This window comes from Hippocampus comes, unplaced genomic scaffold (assembly GCF_001891065.2).
Source record: "Hippocampus comes isolate QL1 unplaced genomic scaffold, H_comes_QL1_v1.1 scaffold50, whole genome shotgun sequence".
Lineage (NCBI taxonomy): Eukaryota > Metazoa > Chordata > Actinopteri > Syngnathiformes > Syngnathidae > Hippocampus > Hippocampus comes.
The window spans coordinates 573,993-593,392 of NW_017805122.1; the positions used below are offsets into that span (position 1 = coordinate 573,993).

Here is a 19,400-nt window from a genome sequence, read left to right on the forward strand (position 1 = left end):
AGAGCATGTAAATGCGCTTTCACAGTGTGATGGAGAGTGTCGTGATGAACCTTGACGTCGCTCGGCAGCGCTAATCACATTTACAAGCAGGATCTACGGTCTGAGATTCTCAGACAGAACCGATACGGGCATTTGTTCTCAAGCTGTGTGTGTCCGAGGGACAAAATCGTACTAAACGCTCCAATCCAAGAAAAAAAAAAAAAAATTAAATACGCTATTACTTCAATCGACAAAGCTGTTTAAATAATTCTTGCCGTCTCGCAGCAACGCTTCCCAAGCCAATAAAATAGTAAATAAGCACGAAGAAGGTTTGTGTGAGTCGGCGGGCGGGCTTTTATGAGCTCCAGTGTCTTCAAAAGCCTGAGGCGGCGGCGCCGCCCGCTCTTTTAGGGACGCCCGCCAATGCGTTCACGGGGCCGAACGCTGCACGGCGGCCCCAAAGTGTTAAGGGTGTTGGGTGTCACTCGGAGGTGCCAAGCGAGCAGGCCACTGGTAGAACATCTTTTAAAAAGAAAAAAAAAAAAATGGCGACTTTGACATCCTATTTCCAACCGGGACGTCCCCGTCGCGACGTGTATTCGATGCAATTGGGTTGAGGGTGCCGGCAGAGGCTTGTTTGAACCCTCCAAGAAGGAGCATCACGTGGACTCTTCCATGTCGTGTTCCTTCTACCTGGAAGACCTGCTTCACTCCGACGCCATCCACAAATGATCCGATTTGACATTCTAGCGTGCAAAACGAGTGCACGTTCCGCCGTCGAAAAAACACGGCGGCACACTCCCCCCTTAAGAGACCCTCGCTCGGCCCCTCCCTAGACAAGCCGGAGGTAGCTGGGCGTGGAGTAGTTGAACATGAGGAAGTCCAGCTTGTAAAGCTGGTACAGCTGCACCTGCTGCGCGGTGCTGATGTTGCTGAAGAACTGGGCCGTCATGGCGTCGGTGGTGCGGGTGGACTTGGCGTAGCTGGGGAAGCGTAGGGAGTCGGCGACGCCGGCCAGCCGCAAGACGTAGTTGGCGTCCTCCTCCAGGGTCTCGTACTTGCCCACCAGGTCGTAGTGGATGTGACACGGGTGGCACAGCTGGTAGACGGTCTGCCAGTGTTCGTTGAGCGGGCCGTCGCGCTGCGTGGCCGGGTCGGCCAGGTACTCGGCGAACTCCTTGAACTTGACGTCGGCGCCGTTGGCTAGGGCGTCCTGCGTGGCGTTCTTGCGGTAGCGCCGCACGATGCGCGTGCCGAAGCGCTTGTGGAAGGACGAGTTGTACTTGAGGGTGAACTTGTTGCGGTAGGCCGACACCAGCCGCTCGAAGGGCTCGCGGACGAACAGGAACTTCAGGTAGTTCTTCAGGCGATGGTTGATCTCGGCGATGCTGTACTGGTTCAAGGTCTTCAGGTTGGACGGGATGTGGGCTTCGTTGGACGGGATTTCCATCGGGTCGCTGCGGGAGACAAAGTATCAAGAACCGTATGAGACCATGCCGTATTTCTTACCGGATTGGCCCGAATATAAGACGGCCCTGATTATAAGACGACCCCCTCTTTTTCAAGACTCAAGTTTGAAAAAAGACTTTTTGAACACCAACTTAATTTACATACAGAAAATAATTACAGTACATCTGACACAAATGATTATAACGATATATTAGAGAGAAAAAGCATGTTATTTTGCCTCATTCAAATCTTAATATCTGAAACATTTAAATATGTAAACTAAAGTGCAATCACATTCGTAAATGAATGGCTTCTGGTTTTTGAAATGTAAATGACATCATAACTTCTCCTCAGCTGCCGGTTAACCTGGCCGATCTTCGACCCACTTTTCTCCAGATTGTCGCTACGTTTCTCCATTTTCTGTTATCTCTTCTATTATTTTCGACTCTTTTCTTTCTTGCCGCTATTTTTTGATTTTTCTTCTTCGTGCTACCGCTATTTTTATTTTTTTATTCTTTGGCCTGGGGAGTCAAGTTTAGCATTTGCTTCAATGGTATCTGGTGCCATCTAGTGTCATGAATGGGTATAATGTCTAGACCCCGAATATAAGACGACCCCCACTTTTTCAGTCTTATTTCAATGCAAAAAACACCGTCTTATATTTGGGCCAATACGGTAATTAGCCTTTCACCCCCCCACCCCCCTTACCTGTATTTTCCTCGGCCCGTCAGCACCATCATGACGCGCTTCCAGTTGGTACAGGCCACCTTGGGGACGTAGCAGTAGATGAGCTCGTGGTCCTCGTCCACCACCAGGTGTTTGAGGTCCCCGGGCGTGAGGACCCGTCGCTTACGGCTTGACGTGCTGTACACCCGACAGGCGTCCGCCACCTGGTCCCGTCGGGTCTGGTGGAGGAGGGCCGCTCCCGACAGCTCGGGCTGGGCGATTGAAAGGACAGCCGTGAGAGAAGATCAGATGGATATATTTTTTTTTAATTTCAAACATCTCTGTTGCCTCTCGCGTTGATTTCACCTCAGGGTTCAAATTCCCCCGCGGGGCAGTGCTCCCCACCCCCGTGTCTCCTGGAGGAATTTAAATGGATTGTAATGCCGCCTGCATATTTCCCCCGTTGCCAACAAGCGCGGCCTTTCAGCGCGGCTACCGCCGGCCCACAGCTGCTTCCAACCGAGACCCGAAATAACTGCAAGCCGGGGACCACCGTCCGGCGGCGCATGAACAGCGCGTCTGTATGACATGCCTATGAGCCAGCCATTCACTGTGAACCTTTTCCACCCCTCACCTCCTTTAAATTCCGATGACAGCATATGAGCGAGGTTCTCTGTGGTCAGTCCCGCAAAGCTGACCAACTCCGAAAATCCGTCCTTTTTTGGGCAATGTTGACACTGAACGTGAATTATGTCCAATGTGAGTATGCGGTCACATGCGGGGGGGGGGTTTCAAGAACTAACCCGAGTGACTAGTTTAGATTCCATATATTAACACAGGCGAGTCAAAAATCGCTGAATGACGGTTCCCTGAGCGATAGATTCGGCCTAGCAACGTGTGGCTGTCTGGGAAATACAGAGCGCATTTCCACAAATTCTAGAAACCGGTTTCAAACGAATGCACGTTAGAATACTTTGGAACAGACCATATTTGCACCGGTGAATCTGTTCCGCGCGGTCCAAGATTCTGAACGCCGATAAATCCCTCTGCGGCCACGACACGAATACAATTAATAATGGCGTATTCAGGAAAGGCTAGCATTCGTTTGGAGCCTTGGCCAGCGTTAATTCAATTAGCAAGCGGTGCTGATGTGGTAAAAATCCCATCATTTGCATCAGGTTTGCTAATGGATTAGTCGGATACAAAGCACAGATCGGATACAACTTGTGCACACAATCCATGGAACTGTGCTCCCTTTGAAGAAAAAAAAAAACCCAAACGAAAAAAAGCCTTCAGAAGCTTTGATGCACGTTTCTTGGGCCTTGACGTGTTGTCTAAATCCCACTAAATCTGATTTAAACGGTTCCATTTTTTTCTCCCTCGCCTTTTCCTGTCATATCACATCAAACAACCCGGTTAAAAGCTTTTTGCCGGGCGTCGGGGGCTGATAGATTCCGCACCTCGCGTTTTTCCTCCCTTTTCACGCCACTGCAGATGTATCAAAGAGTGCGGACGATCTTTTTTTTTTCTTCCCTCCCCTCTTTCTCGCAGACAACAAGAAGCTATAATTCACACAAAAGGAACAAGCGAGCGCGGGGCCTTCAGTCCCGGAAGGAGGGCAGACGGTGTAATTAACAACCGCGGGTGTGTAGGGGGGGGCGGATCTGTCCGTCGGCTCATATTATCTCCTGTGAAAGCATGACGGGTCGATACAGTGGCAGAGACCGCCTTGATGGAGGCCGCCGACCTTCGGCGGCGTCAAGTTGTTCCCACGAGGGAAGGGGAAAACAATTAGGAACCCATTTGCCCGCACGCTACCTTGCTAATTCAGCGACAATTGGCGACGCGGCATAAAATAATACAATGATTGAGGCAGTTAGCCGAATCCCATAATACCGTTTTAATCTCCTATTGCTCTCAGGGGGGCCTCAAACCTACGGCGGGTCCCCCCAGCCCCCTTCCCAGTGCCGCTTGATGTGAACAAACTCTTCTCGTCGATTGATTTAGATGCTGTGAGAGCTTTTGCTTTCTCCGGAATAAACGGAACGGAGCTTCAAATGTAGGGGAAGCGTTCCCCCACGATATCGCAATTCATCGATCGTGCATATTTAGAGGAAGCAAGAAGAAGCAGCAGCCTTCGGCGTAGCACACACAACCATGTTTAGGCACCGATTGTCTGGAGCGCTGCCCCGTGTGTTTTTTATTGAAGGTTTTCAATTAGCATTACATTAGCATGAGGCTCGCGGACTTTCATTCGACGAAATGATAAAGTTTGGTTGAAATGCGATCGTCTTGAGTGATGAGGGCATTTCGGACCTGCCACAGTTGCAGGAAAGCGGAAGAAAAAAAAGCAGGTCACTCAAGGTGGAACCTTGTGGAACCTCAATTTACAAACAGCTTTTTGGGGGAAAATTGCTTCTATCATTTTTTTTGGGGGGGGCGGGAGGTTAGAATGGGTTCATGGCATTCTACGGGGACAGCTGATTGAAGATCCCGTGATTTGAGTTAAGAGTCTGACCAGGGACGGACTCGAACCTGTATGTTAATGCGCCACGGTATTGTTTACAAATGCAAAGCTTGAGTTGACTTGCAAATAAAACAGCTTGAGGCACGGGTACGGTGCATCTGTGCGAGCGTCAGAGTGAAAACAGATGCTGAGGAATGTTTTAAAAAGTGTGTTTGAGTAAGTTGAGCGCGTTTAAATAAAACTACAAAAAAAAGCATTTTTTTTTAATATGGTCCATCTCATGGATGACGGGTGGGTGTGCGCAACATACCCAAACTGCAATGATAAAGGACCAAAGAGACCGCTGCCTCCATATGTCTTTTTTTTTTTTTCATTTCCTTGCTACGGCGCATTTTATTGGCCCTGAGCGGTGTCATGAATGTGAAATAAGCATGCACGCGGATGCGTGGCGATAACCTGAGAAAGCTCCGACATCCGCAGAAGACGGAGGAAATGCCTGCAAAGAAGGCCTTTGAGCCGGACAAACTCAAGAATGGGCTTTTCGAATGTGTGGTTTGTACGATGAGGAATTGTCGAGGACTTGATGAACCCAAAAGAAGGGCAAACTGTTTACACAGAAAGTTGAAGCCCCAATTATTACTTTTCACCTGTTTCAATGATGCCCCCCCCCCGCTTCCTGATTAACATTCTAATTGCCTTAATTACAAGCAGAATAAACGCTACACTTCAACCTCATGGCTGCGTTGGGTGGCAGTGTGCGAAACGGAAGGCCAGTCACATATTTGCATTTTCTTCCTCGCTAAACTGTGTCTCTCAATTAACCGAGTGCATCTTAATTTTGGAGTGCGTCCAACCTCATTCGCCTCGAATTGCAGATTCAACCTGGCGCACGGCTGACAGATTCGGCAGACGTTTTCCTTTCCCGCTCGGGCGTTTTCTCTGTTGTTCTATAAAGCACGGTGAGACTTTATAACCAGGGGTGTCAAACTCATTTTTGTCATGGGCCACATTTATTTACCCTTGGAGGGCCGTTATTATTGACTTTATAAAATTTAGTTTCAGTCGTAACGGTTTATTCAACTATTGTTTAAGTTTCTGTAATGAGGGGTTTGGCGACAAGAAAATGCTTACCATGTGTCTCTTATTTATCACATATGAGAATTTAAAATTTTGGTCGAGATTTTAGCAAGCATTATGGAAGTTGACATGTTTGATTTGCTTTCGCGGGCCACAGAAAATGATGCGGCGGGCCACATCTGGCCCCCGGGCCTGGAGTTTGACACCTATGCTTTATACGGACCAAGCTAGCGATAAGAGCGGCACGTTCATCGATGCTTAAATGGGTGAAGCTGTGCACTGAGCTTTAGATTTACTTTATTTAGATTTAGGTTTAGTTTTAGATTTAGCTTAGTTGTAGATTTACCAATTTTTTTTTGGAGGGGGGTGTAGATTGGCTTATGACATGACTGCTTTCTCATTCACTTTGCTCAATGCAGCGCAGGGGCATGGCTCAACATTCTACCTGACGATACTGAATTAGGGAAAACGGCTACGTTATCTCGTGTTGACGACAGTGGACGTCCACGGCGGTGGACAAATCTGTCTGTTTGATATTCACGCGGCTCAACACAAACACAGACGTCTCTCCCCCGAGCCACTCGGCTTCGAGTGGAGTCGGGCTGGCAATGTCGTTTCGCTTAATGAGCCCTGCGCGGAATTGTCAACGGCGCGCTCCGTCACTGTCAAGACTCCAAAATGGACTCGCTTCCAATTCGACGCCGACGTCTTTCCCGGCGACACCTTTGCTGACTGGCGAACACGCAAAAGCGGCTAATCAACAGAGCTGACAAAGACAAATGCGGACACGTCGTTCCAAACACGCGCGGACGCGGTTGAGCGAAAGAATGCCGCAAACACTGGCATTTCCTTGAGCGTCGCGCCAACAGCACGATCAGATGTCAGTCAAATGTAGGAGACTGGACTGTCTCAGAAGTCTTTGTTATTTATTCCTTTGTTGTGTACTGTATTCACAAATGAGGAAATCACAAAATAAATTCTGTAGGGGGGGCTATAGACTTTATTTTGTGATTTCCTTGCTTGATTTTCGCCGCGTACGGACGAGTGTCGCTCCGAGAGAAAACGTAGGACGTCGTTTCGAGCGGGAGCATCAAAGCGACGCTTCTGTTTGGAGCGAGAGGCTCGGTTACCTCTCGGGAAGCCAAACGGGGGAGGAATTAAAGACTTCGCTGCGCTGCTCTTGTCACGTGGGAGGTTGAAGATGACCGTGGAGGATTTGGAAGGTTTTTAATTTCTTACTATTCATGACGGGCGGTTGCAGTCACGTCGATGAAAATAAGGTGTTGAGTCATAAGGTAATCATTTTTCCCCGGCTCGGGCCAGTTCGCTTGTTGTTTGAGGTCGGTGAGGCCTTTTAAAAACGGCATTTTCGGCATCATCGGAGCGCCAATCGAGGGTCCCCCGGTCCCAATTCTATTCCAACATGCGACTAATGACAGGATGCAATGTTCCAATGTGGATTAGAGGTACAGCTTGGTCCACTTTGCCTTTTTTTTTTTCTTTTCCTCCCCCTGGTGTAAAATGAAACAGAACCAGACTACTAATTCCGACCAGAATGTCGAAGCTGATGTCAGATCGTGGCACATCAACCGATGCCAAATTAAAGGGAACATTTGGAAGTCAGGATGCCAAACATGAGCGTCATTCACACGCACTGAAATTCAACGAAGCGCATTCCCGGTAAACAGGGTTCTCGACTGCTTTTGCTGTGATGGATATTGGATGAAAGAACCTCATCCATAGATTTTCGTCAATTATTTGGACACGCTCGCTCTGCTTCAATTGATGCCGACTGAGCATCGCCGCTTCTTGCTGGACCGTCGGAAACGACCCCAAGCCCGCTCCAAGACCTCCCGTACATTTTGCACATCCTTTTTGCTGGCCGCTGATGACTTGTCTCCATTGCGAAATAAGTGGGGGCTCGCTGGGGAGAAATAACACGACGCTTTAACATCATATCTGAGAAGCGTTGAGGTCACTTGCTCTGAGCAACTCATTCGGATTTGAATGATGATGATGAATGGTGGGTGCTGGCCCCCGCGGATCGTTATCGCCGTATTGTCACATGAAATCGGAATCACCTCCCTCGAGCCACAACATCACGAGGCAATAACTTTTACATTCGAACATCAACTTCGGCTTATCCGTCCGCTTGAAGAAAAAAGTAAAAAGGAATACAAAATCGAACACACATACACGCATACAGATATACCTCTCTGTTGACCTCAAGCGCCCGACTCAAGTTTACTCTGGCTGTTGCCAAATCCCCCCCTCCCCCCCTGTGCACACAGCGAACCATATCAATGGGACTTCACATGAGTGAGGACGTGCTTGGGGGGGGTAAAAAAAATCCCCGCGGCGAAAATGAAGCCGAGGTGAGCGCCCCCCCGGCGCACCTCGTCTCATCTCTCTGGACAATCGCAATCAGACACCCGCCGCATTTTGATAAATGACCAGCGGGGGAGCAAAAAAAAATAAATAAATAACAATAGAAAATGTAAGCTCCAGACTATTATGGCGAGAGCAGCGTTCGTGGCAAAGGGCGGCCTCGCGGGATAATCAAGCGGATGGTGACGCGACGAAAACAAAAAAAAAAAAAAAAGGATGCAATCCATCACTGTGATCGCATCACCTTGGGCTGTTTGCCCATCAGACACTGCGCCAAACAACTGCGACGCAGCGGACGCGTCCCAAGTCGAACATCATCGCTTCCCCTGATGAAGCCACGAAAAAAAAAAAATGGACCCGTAGGAGATAACGTGGAAGGGAATTCAGTCAAACGGTATAAAAACACACTTTTTCAGTACATTGTAAACTTATTATAATAAAACGGGGAAGTCTAAACATGTATTAAAAAAAATACCGCGCGGATTGCAGTGTCTGTGTGTTAAAACGTGTGCCTTTAAGAAACGGGGTCTGGTGGGTGGTGTGCATGCTCCTCCGAGTCTGCTTGTGAGAGTGAACTGCGGTCGACAGCAGCTGCTGCGTGCGCGTGCTCGCCACGTTCTTGCCACGACGGTGGCGTTTCTGCTCATTGTCATGCTCGCAATCAGCCATTTGTGTTATTTAAGGAAGCGTACATCTTAACCCTTTCATGCGGGGGGGCCTTGTTGGGTCACACCTCTGACAGATGGCCGAGGGTGGCGAGAACAAACGCGAGCCGCCGAAGGTCAACGGGCAGACGGACAAACGCGAGGTGAGAGCAGATGCGTTCCTACCTGGGAGGGGCTGTAGAGCTCCTGAAGGGCGTTGCGGGAGCCTTTCCCGCAGCAGCCTTCCGCCACAAAAGGGTTCCTGCGCATGACTGCAAAACAGAAAGGGAGACAGTTCATAAGAAACATTTCACTCCGCGAGATTAAAATCTCGGCTTGTAAAAAATAAAGCACAGACTGTTATTTTGGTGGGAAGCAGACTTTTTTTTAAAGCGTCTGAGGAACACGTGTTGGATCAAGCTCATAGTCGACAAGTAAAAAAAAAAAAAAAAAAAAAAAAAAGTTGTCGGACTTATTCGTTTGAAAAACCCCCCCCCCCCCCCCCCCGAGCGTATCAACACAAGCCTTCACCTTTGCTGCGTGTCGCATCAGCATGCAAGAGAAGAAGAAGCGCTTGTGTGCCAAAGCACAAAGCCACACAGTTCAGCTGACTCCCATCTCAGCTCTTTTTGGACACCAAATGATACGCAAGCGGTAGCTCCTAAAACAAACCCGCTCCTATTACTCCGGGGGTGGAAAAACCCCCGACGGGTGACGCACAAGGAAAGAAAATAATCCGCTAATGAGAATCTATGTTTTTTTTTTTTTTTTTGCAGGCCTCATGTTCATGGATGAGCATATGTTGCTCCCATCAACACACCTGCATAATAAATGAGGCACATTCACATTTCTGGAGGAATTTCCATTCAGCACATCTCTCACATTTGCATCAGAGCCTTTTTTTTTTTTTTCCGGTCTGAGGAAGGATGAAGGAAACCCGCTTCATGGGGAAGGAACCGAGTCCTTTGCAGAAAGGATGCGGTCCCCAGCCCGATTTGATTACAGGGTTGGATTGAATATCGGGAACGCTTATGGCTCAATTTTATGACGATCACACCGCGCGCTGATCCGACAAACGTCATTTAAAACTCCGTCGCAGTGCTTCTATGTTGTTCCAGCGCGACACACACGAAAAAAAAAAAAAAACAAGGGCACCCCCTTGTCATACATAATGTGAACAAATAACGCCATGCTCTGAACTGTAACCGATTCGATACTCTGGCTCGTGTCAACAACAACAACAACAAAAAAAAAAAAAAGCAATTAAAAGGAAGCAGGACATGATTGAAATTCATACGCACGCCAGCTGAGGCCCGCACTCGGAATCGATATTTGCTCGCCGCGCGCACCTGCCGGTGCGCTCCGCTGTCAATTTACAAATCTGTTGACGGCAAACATGCAAATCTGTCTTTGCCTTCCAGCCAGCGCACCCGCTCGCGATTGGCACAGGCCGTCTGCGAAAGTCCACATTCTGCTTTTTTTCAATCGCTGGGGTATTTTTTCCCCATTGGTTCAAAAACCCCGGGGGAAGTGGACCGAAGTCCACCGTCGTGACCGCCGTCCCCGAAAGGGTTAATCATAAGCATCGGGGTCACACAGCCACGGGGGACACGTATCCGTTAGCAACAGCAAGCCAGGCTGCTAATGATGCATGTCAAAATAAACCACAATAACACTGGTTGAAAATACGCAGTCCCACTTCTGTTTTTTTATTCCAGCTAGATTGTAATTCTCAAGAGATAGAAAAAAAGTGCAATGCCTTACGCTGTTCTCCAGGTACGCGGCCACACACCCACCATATAGTGCACGCGGGGAAAATAAAGAGTGGAGCTGCCTAATCTGCCTTTTAGATTGCATCGCTACTGAGTTGGCATCTCGTTCACAAAAAAAAAATAAAAAAAACTGGTAACTATGGAAACCAGATCCCTTGACTGACCATGATAGAATTCTTGCACCTGCTGGCATGATTCTCTCCATCGGGAATTGAGAAAGCTAATAGGGGAAAAAAAAAAACCTGCCGTGCCGAAATCTTTTTAAATCGATTTACGGTGGCGGCTTGAGATACGAGTGGCAACACTGAAGTGTTTCAGGATGAGAGCAGTGCCTTGGCTGATTTCGTTTTGACTCGCGGGACAAATAACTTTCACAATAAGCAGCAGCTTACTGTCAAGCTAAACATAAAACAAAAGTCATCATCTTTTTAAAAAAAATAAAATAACGCCATACCTTTGCTTTAATAAGTCGGTTTTGTTTAATGCAAAGGAGCAATGCTAGGTGGGCGACCAAAGAGCATCTGTGTCAGTTTTATCGCTTCAAGCAACAAATCAGTTCAATAAACACAAATGGTGGAGCAACGCATATCGATTGACAATAGAGGAATAATCACAGGCATACATTTTGTCCCCACTGTATAAACCATTTTGCCTATCAAATACTGGGCTTCACGCGAGCGCTGCTATTCACGCCAGAGCTCGACATTATTTTTATATTTTTAAAATAAATCAATAAAAATAAAAAAATAATCACAACTAAGCCAACCTTGATGCCCCATGACGTGACCCTCCATCGCACTGCCGAGGTTGCCCCAAAACATTTCCCCTTTCAATTTTATGAATGCTTTAATAAAAAAAAAAGAATCATAATAAAAAAATTAAAATACAGTTGTGTGGAGCTGCTTGAGCAAATATTCATGACGGGCATACGCAAATGTGTTTCACGAAGAAATCAATAATAGAAAGGAGTGTCGGCGCAGAGCGCCAACGCGGATGTGGAACTGGGAGTCGCAGCTCGGAGTTGAAGCGGATTACGTGGGACAGGAGATGTGAGACGATCTCTTTTCGTCAATGGACGCCACGGCCTCGTGTTTGCTTTCAAAACTTAGCTCGGAGCAGACGTGTGCACATTTTTAGCATGACGTCCGTGATCCACTGGTGAAAGGACACTTTGATCTTCTCCTCTTTCATCTCTAACTGCTTTAAACAACAAAGTGTATGCAGGAAAAGTGATTAAGATCGCGCGACGGTGTCTCATGTGTTGTGTTGTGTTCTATTGTTATTTTGACTTCAAGATGGCGCCGCGAGAGCGGCTGCCTTTCCAGCAGCTCCTTTATTTTGTTCTTCTACTTCTTCCTTTCTTTGCTGCTGTGAATTGGGAATTTCTTATCTTAACCTGATTTTGAGTCTGCGGCTTTTCTTGTCAAAACGTGACTCCAAATTTCCATCCTAAGGATTTATTAAAAATTGATTCAAACTACGCTCATTCACTAATGCTGCTGGAATCGAAGTGTATTGAATCGGAGGAATTGGCTCTTGTGCCGGGAGTACTTAGTTCACATGGGGAGCGCTGTGGAGGGGGGGGGGGGGGGAAAAAAAAACATGCTCAGTCAGGGCTCGGCAATCACGCACAACATCTGCCGCCATCTAACAGCGGAGGATTATGGGCCTCTGGAGGGAGATTAATTTGTGCCTAATCTTACCTACGCAGTGGGACAGGGCGGAGAGCCACTTCGCACTGTGCCACGTGCACACAAGACTGATGATTGGGACGAAACACTGGCAGCCGCGACGACGTCTGTGTGCGTGTGGAGCGTCGCCTACTAGTAGCGAATCGGGCGAGCGGGGATGTTGGCACAGCTTCATTTCGCAAAGCTCGCAATTGGAACTCCGAGGAAGTCATGTTTACGTGCGCGCAAAAGCAATCAAGTCTCCGGCGGAAGGCTGGCAGCACGTGTCCGTTTCCTGGGCCGAGTGTAATAATCCCCCTTGATGATGATTACCAGCGCGGCGATAAGAGACGAGCAATTTCGGTTTGGCCGGGCTCCAACGCCGAGAGGTTCGCGCGCGGGCGCACGGCCCAAAAAAGGAAGCGTCGACGTGATGGGATCTTTTGCGGGCAGCTTAAGATCAAATCTGACAAACTCGTGAATGGCAGATTGGAGTGGGAGGATGTGTCAGTTGGACGGCAGTCAACAATTTGCCTTTTTTAAAAAAATAAATAAATAAATACATAATCATCATTTGGAAGCGTTCTATAGATGGCATGCAATTTGACTCGAAAGAAGACACACTAGGCAACGCAAGTTATTTCTTATCCTTCTTGACAAGGTGAACACTGGAAACTGTTAAATTGATAAAAACGTTTCAATGGCTTTATTAAAAAAAAACAAAAAAAAAAAACAAAAAACGAAATGGGCTTTCATAACGTGCACTTGCGCTAATACATTCTGAGTACGGTTCGCCCGTTTTCTGAAGCTGCGCCGTGATCGGTCGTGACCTGAGCCCTGAGAAACTGTGATGTCATTTTCAGTCTACAGCAAATGGCAAAAATGGCCGCCGCCCCCTGAGATGGACAAAAAAATCTGCTGGACTCATATTCCACATCCGCAAACACGAATCAGAATGGCGTGTTTACACTTGACTGAGACATCTGTGAATAAGATTCATTAAAAAAAAAAAAAAATATGCAAATGATAGTTTGTTGAGACAGACAAAAATATCACTCCGTACTTCACCATATCTGCTTGTGAGAGGATCCGAGGCAGCTGATTTTTGTGGCGACTCCTCCCTCCGGTCCGACCGCCCGTACAATTAGGAACACCTGCACCACTGCCGGCGGCTCAAAAAAAATGGGCCGAAACCATCAGAACAACTCGAAGCGAGTAAGCACATCCAACATCTGTTCTTTTCATTTTCTGCGCCGTTCAAAACCTCTGTCTCGTCTCGAAAGTGACATCACAACAATCTGCCTTTTTAAAAAAATAAATAAATAAACACATAATCATCATTTGGAAGCGTTCTATAGATTACATGCAATTTGACTCGAAAGGAGACACACGAGGCAACGCAAGTTATTTCTTATCCTTCTTGACAAGGTGAACACTGGAAACTGTTAAATTGATAAAAACGTTTCAATGGCTTTATTAAAAAAAAAACAAAAAAAAAAAACGAAATGGGCTTTCATAACGTGCACTTGCGCTAATACATTCTGAGTACGGTTCGCCCGTTTTCTGAAGCTGCGCCGTGATCGGTCGTGACCTGAGCCCTGAGAAACTGTGATGTCATTTTCAGTCGACAGCGAATGGCAAAATGGCCGCCGCCCCCTGAGATGGACAAAAAAAATCTGCTTGACTCATATTCCGCATCGGCAAACACGAATCAGAATGGCGTGTTTACACTTGACTGAGACATCTGTGAATAAGATTCATAAAAAAATATGCAAATGATAGTTTGTTGAGACAGACAAAAATATCACTCCGTACTTCACCATATCTGCTTGTGAGAGGATCCGAGGCAGCTGATTTTTGTGGCGACTCCTCCCTCCGGGCCGACCCCCCCCCTTTCAACAGGGGAAGTTGGTGAATAACCTTTGATGACAAAAAAAAAAAAAAAAAAAAAAAACCGGGCCGAAACCATCAGAACAACTCGAAGCGAGTAAGCACATCCAACATCTGTTCTTTTCATTTTCTGCGCCGTTCAAAACCTCTGTCTCGTCTCGAAAGTGACATCACCGCCTCTTTTTTTTTTTTTTTCCCAGGACTCCGAAAAGAAGGCTGCCCACTCACTGACTGCCTTGCCTGACTCACTGAATCGCAGCCAATAAGTCAGCACGACAGGACCGCAGAGGTTTGGAAAACTCGGACACATGGCGGATGCATTGACGAGCATGCAATTGCCGCCTTTGGACACGTTTTGAACAAGTACCCGGCGGCTCAAAAAAAATGGGCCGAAACCATCAGAACAACTTGAAGCGAGTAAGCACATCCAACATCTGCTCTTTTCATTTTCTGCGCCTTTCAAAACCTCTGTCTCGTCTCGAAAGTGACATCACCGCCTCTTTTTTTTTTTTTTTCCCAGGACTCCGAAAAGAAGGCTGCCCACTCACTGACTGCCTTGCCTGACTCACTGAATCGCAGCCAATAAGTCAGCACGACAGGACCGCAGAGGTTTGGAAAACTCGGACACATGGCGGATGCATTGACGAGCATGCAATTGCCGCCTTTGGACACGTTTTGAACAAGTACGGATCTGCTGACGTCGCGATGACCACGGCAGACGACAATGCAGTTGTCAACCAGGAACCCGACACGTACAATTGCAGAAATTCTACTTCTGACCTTTTTCTTTTTAAGTCACTCATAAAAGTTTAGGGATCGTCGTCTTTTGGGTAATATTTCAAGATGCACAATATTCTTTACAGGTGAATGTCATTTGACCTTGTTTAAAGTTTTGAATGCACCTTTGCATGACATTTTTTTCAAAAACGCCTATTTACTGTATTTTCCGCACAATAAGGCGCTTCGGAGTCGAAGGCCACAGAGAAGCGGCATGAGAAATTGATGGCTGGATGGATATATCGACTCAAATGGGAGATGCCAAAATTCGTCTGAAAGGTTTTGAAAAGATGAATCGTTTTCAGCGATGCGGTTTTGCGAGAACCAACGACAACCGTGATGGATTACAGGAAGTCCGCCCCGAGTCGACGGCTTACGTTCTGCCACTCTGTTGGAGCACTTCCACTCGTACAAAAAAAAAAAAAAAATGTCTTTGTGGCTTAACGGAGGAGCGGTCGAAAGGGGGTCAAGCGTGAGTTGATTCAGTCAGAAGGAAGGTGCTCAAGCGTGGAAGAGTCCCGGTCACATGAGACATGCCGGCTGGCTGCAGGGAAGCGGAGGAGACCGACGAGATTTTTTTTTAAAAGCAGACGCGGCGTGAAGTAACACTTAATTCAACTCCAAGGAAAATCATTTGAGTTCTCCTTGGTTCTCCGCGTTGGCACTCGGGGGTCCTTATGCATGAAACATCTAAAGCGGGAGGAATAAAAAAAAAAACGCTCTCAGTTGCAGAGCGATTGTGAGTAATTCATGAGGTCTAAGCCCAGAGATTCCTTTAAGGAAGGGCTCTCGATCGTGAGTGGGGGGATGAGGACATGTGGGGAGCCGGCGATGCTAAAAGGACTCTTTGCAGGGGTGCAAATCCAAAGCGCATTAAGTTGCCGCAAAATATACTCCGACGGATTCCGTTGAAGTCGACAGAGCCCAAAACATTTCTCATCAAACATTCTTAAATTTAACTCGTGAAAATCGGGCTTCGGGGAAATGTGGATTTTACTTCACCGATAACCCGATAAGCTGTCCACTGTAGTCACCGCTGCCCCTGAATTTCGTGCGCCCTGTAACCTGATAACCCGATAAGCTGTCCACTGTAGTCACCGCTGCCCCTGAAAAAAACAGTTCAAGTCTCTCACAGCACTCTTTCCTGTAATTACGTCGAGGGCGTGGCACCACTGCCCCTGAAAAAAAAAGTTCAAGTCTCTGACAGCACTCTTTCCTGTAATTACGTCGAGGGCGTGGCTCCCATTTTATTTTTATTTTTTTTAAATTGGCCTTGAGGACGCAAATAGCTGAACCCAGCGAATTCTGCCTAGCAACGAGTGGCCACACAAATGCAAGCATGCGTGCGTGCCCATGAAAATAAACCAGAGCAAACTATCAGCCTACTTTTTCCAGGCTTATTCAGTCGCGAAGTTTTCCAACTCATCCGTAGCCTTTTTGTGGTGTGATTTGCAACATTGCCGCCGGTGCGAGATTTCAAAAACTAAGAATCCAGGAGAGCTGATAATCCTGAAAGAGGGTCGTATAGATTTCTTGGCATGTCGTCGATTTAAGTGATTGGTCGCCCTACCAATTTGTCTTCCAGCTCAAGCTGGTCACACATGATAGTTTTGTGGAGTCGTATCTTTGTTGCAAGGAGGCCAAACGACGACAAGCTGACTTGTTTGCTCACTGTTTTCAGAAAAAAAATTCAAAATAAATCAGTGCCAGGCCTTTCCCGAACTCATTTCATTGGCTCTCGATAAGGGCTGAGATGATGAACTCACTAACCCGAATATCTTGATTGCGAAAAAAGTCAAGACAAAAACGCCGCCTGGCTTTTAGACCCACATACATTCAAAGTCACAGATCCTACAGTGTTGAACATGAGAGTGGCAAAAAACAAAAAAAAGTGGAAAAAAAAAAATTATGTGCAACTCGTATGCATATTTTGCATTGGTTTTATTGTTTATTAAAACATTTTGCAGGAAGGCCTGAATCATGACGGAGAAAACCAAGAGAATAATCAACTCCCCCCAAAAAAAATGTCACGGCTTCAGTTCTACACTCAATACAAAACGTTGCCTCTATTGTGCGGCGATTGCAGCGGTAACGTACGTACAAAAAAAAAATGCAAACGGTCAGTGTCCCGATATAGCCTCAACATGATTTCGCAATTTTTATTTTTTGTCCTACACGCAACACAAAAATACACCATTCCTATTTGCCCTGTTTGTGGCAAAAAAAAAAAAAAAAAAAAACCTCCCCGATTGTCTCTGCAATCGTCCGCTATCATTACTCGCGGCCGTATTTATAGAAACAGAAGCAAAAGCTTCATTTCGCTGACAAACTCGCCACCATCGTATGAATTCAGTGCGCTTATCCGAGCATGTTTTTAAAAACACAAAGCAGCAGTCATGTCTGGGGGCTGGGGGGCAGGCGGGAGGGCGAAGATGAAGCATTTAACGACGAGCCTCGTAACGTGTGCCGCTGTGCGCCTGACCTTTCAGCCCCAATTGAGGTTTTATTGTCGCTAATTAGACACTCTGATTGGAGGATAATTAAAAAAAAAAAAAAACGCATGCGGCTTAATACCCAGACGGGTGCCGACTCCCGCTCATAATCGCGGCTCCATTTTCCAGCACAAAGCTTTGTAATAACCCAAATGGTTTGCAATAACTTAATGAGACAGGAGCGCCCCCCCACCACCGTCCCTCCCCCTCGCATTCCAATCCAATCTCACTACATGACAACACAGCTTCAACGACGACATGGGCAGACTCTTTTCCACCGGGAGAGATAAACAACCGAGACTTAACGATGTACTTAGATGAGCAATCTGGATTTTTAAAAAAAAACAAAAGACTTTTTGTTTACTTGTGATTATCTCTGTCCAAATCCCCAACCCGCATTGCATAAAATAGTGTCCATTGCTCACTTTTAAGTGTCAAGAAAATCCTTTTTTTTAAAAAAAGAGCCGATGATGGGTCATCCGATGGCCTGGCGACCAGTCCAAGGGGAGAAGCCCACCTCTCACCCAAAGTCTCCTGAGATTGGCGCCAGACCAGGCGGAGGCGCGATCGACCACTCAGCATCTTATTTGACCGACGATCGCCAAATAGTTTACGGGCGGGGAAGCTGGGTAAACGTGATCTCGCTCTGCTTTTACGGCGTATCCTGCGGCGATGTGAATTGTCTCATCAAAGCCTCCCGCGGTGCTCTGGGGCCTCGGAACAGAGTCGAAACCATCCAGCATACGTGAAAAAAACAAATAAAATACTGCACAATAGAAGAGTCAGCATGTTTGAATTTGCATCGCAAAGCTTAACGGTCTCACACGAGGCCAGTTAGAAAAGTTACGAGGATCGCAAAACTAAAACAACACACCTGCTCACGGCGCCTTGAGCATCTGACAGTTCCTCGCCAAGCAGAACGCCGCTATGCTAAAAAAAGGGTCATCCAGGGCAACCCGATCGACTTCATAGTTCCGACCAGAGGCCAAAATATATAATTATGGCTGGGAGGGCAGCACATTGGGCATTAGCGGTTAGCATGTCAAATAGCTGTAAATTCTGACGCTGTGGAAATGGAACAATTAGTCAAATTCAACATCCATGTTAACAAATTCTAAGGGTCAGAAATGACAGCGGTGACTAGTTGTTGACGAAATTGGAACGCCATCCCTCGCCTAATAAGCCGTACGTCAAAACGTTTTGGCGTGGGTGCCGTTTCGAAGTCATGAGTGGGGCCGTGTGTTTCCGCGCTCTCCTTTCGGTCGGCGTCGCCTCCTTGCCCCGTGCGTCTGTTGACACGGCGCCCTCATCGACGTCAGTCAGCGTTGCGCCGACACTCGAGCCTTTCAAGAGGAGCGAGCGAGTGACCCGCGGCGGGTCGAGTGAGAGTGGCGCGGAAAGCCCGAGTCAGCAGAAAAAGACACGGTGTCAACTGTCTAATGACATTCGGACAAAGTGGGAGAGTGTGTTAGCATGTGTGTGTGTGTGTAAGTGAGTCAGCGCCGTACAAGGCTACGAAAGCAGCGGCGGTTCAGACACTCGCTCACGCTTGGCGAGTCACCCGAGCACTGTAGCTACAAATTTTTTTTTTTTTTTTAAATATGCAAGGGGCAAATCATAATTGAGATAATTCTGCTTATTTTGGGGCGGGAACTGAAATGATAGGGCGGTTTTAAAATTCTAATAAAGTTAGACGGTCCAGGATGAGGAATAATTTTGCTGAGTTTTTAAGCATTGACATTTTAGTTTAATGAAAAAAAATTTTTTTTTTTTTAAAGATTCGCATATGTTGATACGATGAGTGATAGTTTGCTTCGACACATTCCCTTTGTTTCGCCTGGAGTTCAATTATTTGCATTTCTTTTGCCAATTCTTTGTCCCGTGTGAAGTAATTGCACCCAAAGCGGACAAAAGGGCGACTCGAAATAAAAAAAACAAAACAAAACTGTATGAAGTGTGGCTACATGGTCAATTGTGAGCGTGTGACCGAGGATATTTTAAGATGATTTGAAGATAGGATTTAAAACTTCCAAGAAGAAAGGGTTGCATTGAAAACCACGAGAACCCGACATTACACAGTTAAGCGCTCGCTGTGCTATTATAGGAGTATCGTATATATAAAAGAGAGT

At 46.9% G+C, this 19,400-nt stretch overlaps 1 protein-coding gene across 3 annotated transcripts in view; it reads right to left on the reverse strand.

Moving 5' to 3' along the window:
• Positions 1-106: 106 nt before the first annotated feature.
• The window catches only part of chst11 (carbohydrate (chondroitin 4) sulfotransferase 11), a 48,518-nt gene continuing 29,224 nt past the window's right edge, over positions 107-19,400 (reverse strand). For all 3 annotated transcript variants that reach the window (XM_019866194.1, XM_019866193.1, XM_019866192.1), the window contains 3 exons: positions 8,857-8,942; positions 2,137-2,366; positions 107-1,436 (listed from right to left, as the gene is read on the reverse strand). In XM_019866194.1, the coding sequence (XP_019721753.1) occupies positions 812-1,436; positions 2,137-2,366; positions 8,857-8,940 (939 nt within the window). In that variant the 5' untranslated portion in view covers positions 8,941-8,942 and the 3' untranslated portion in view covers positions 107-811. The remainder of the gene's footprint in view (positions 1,437-2,136; positions 2,367-8,856; positions 8,943-19,400) is intronic.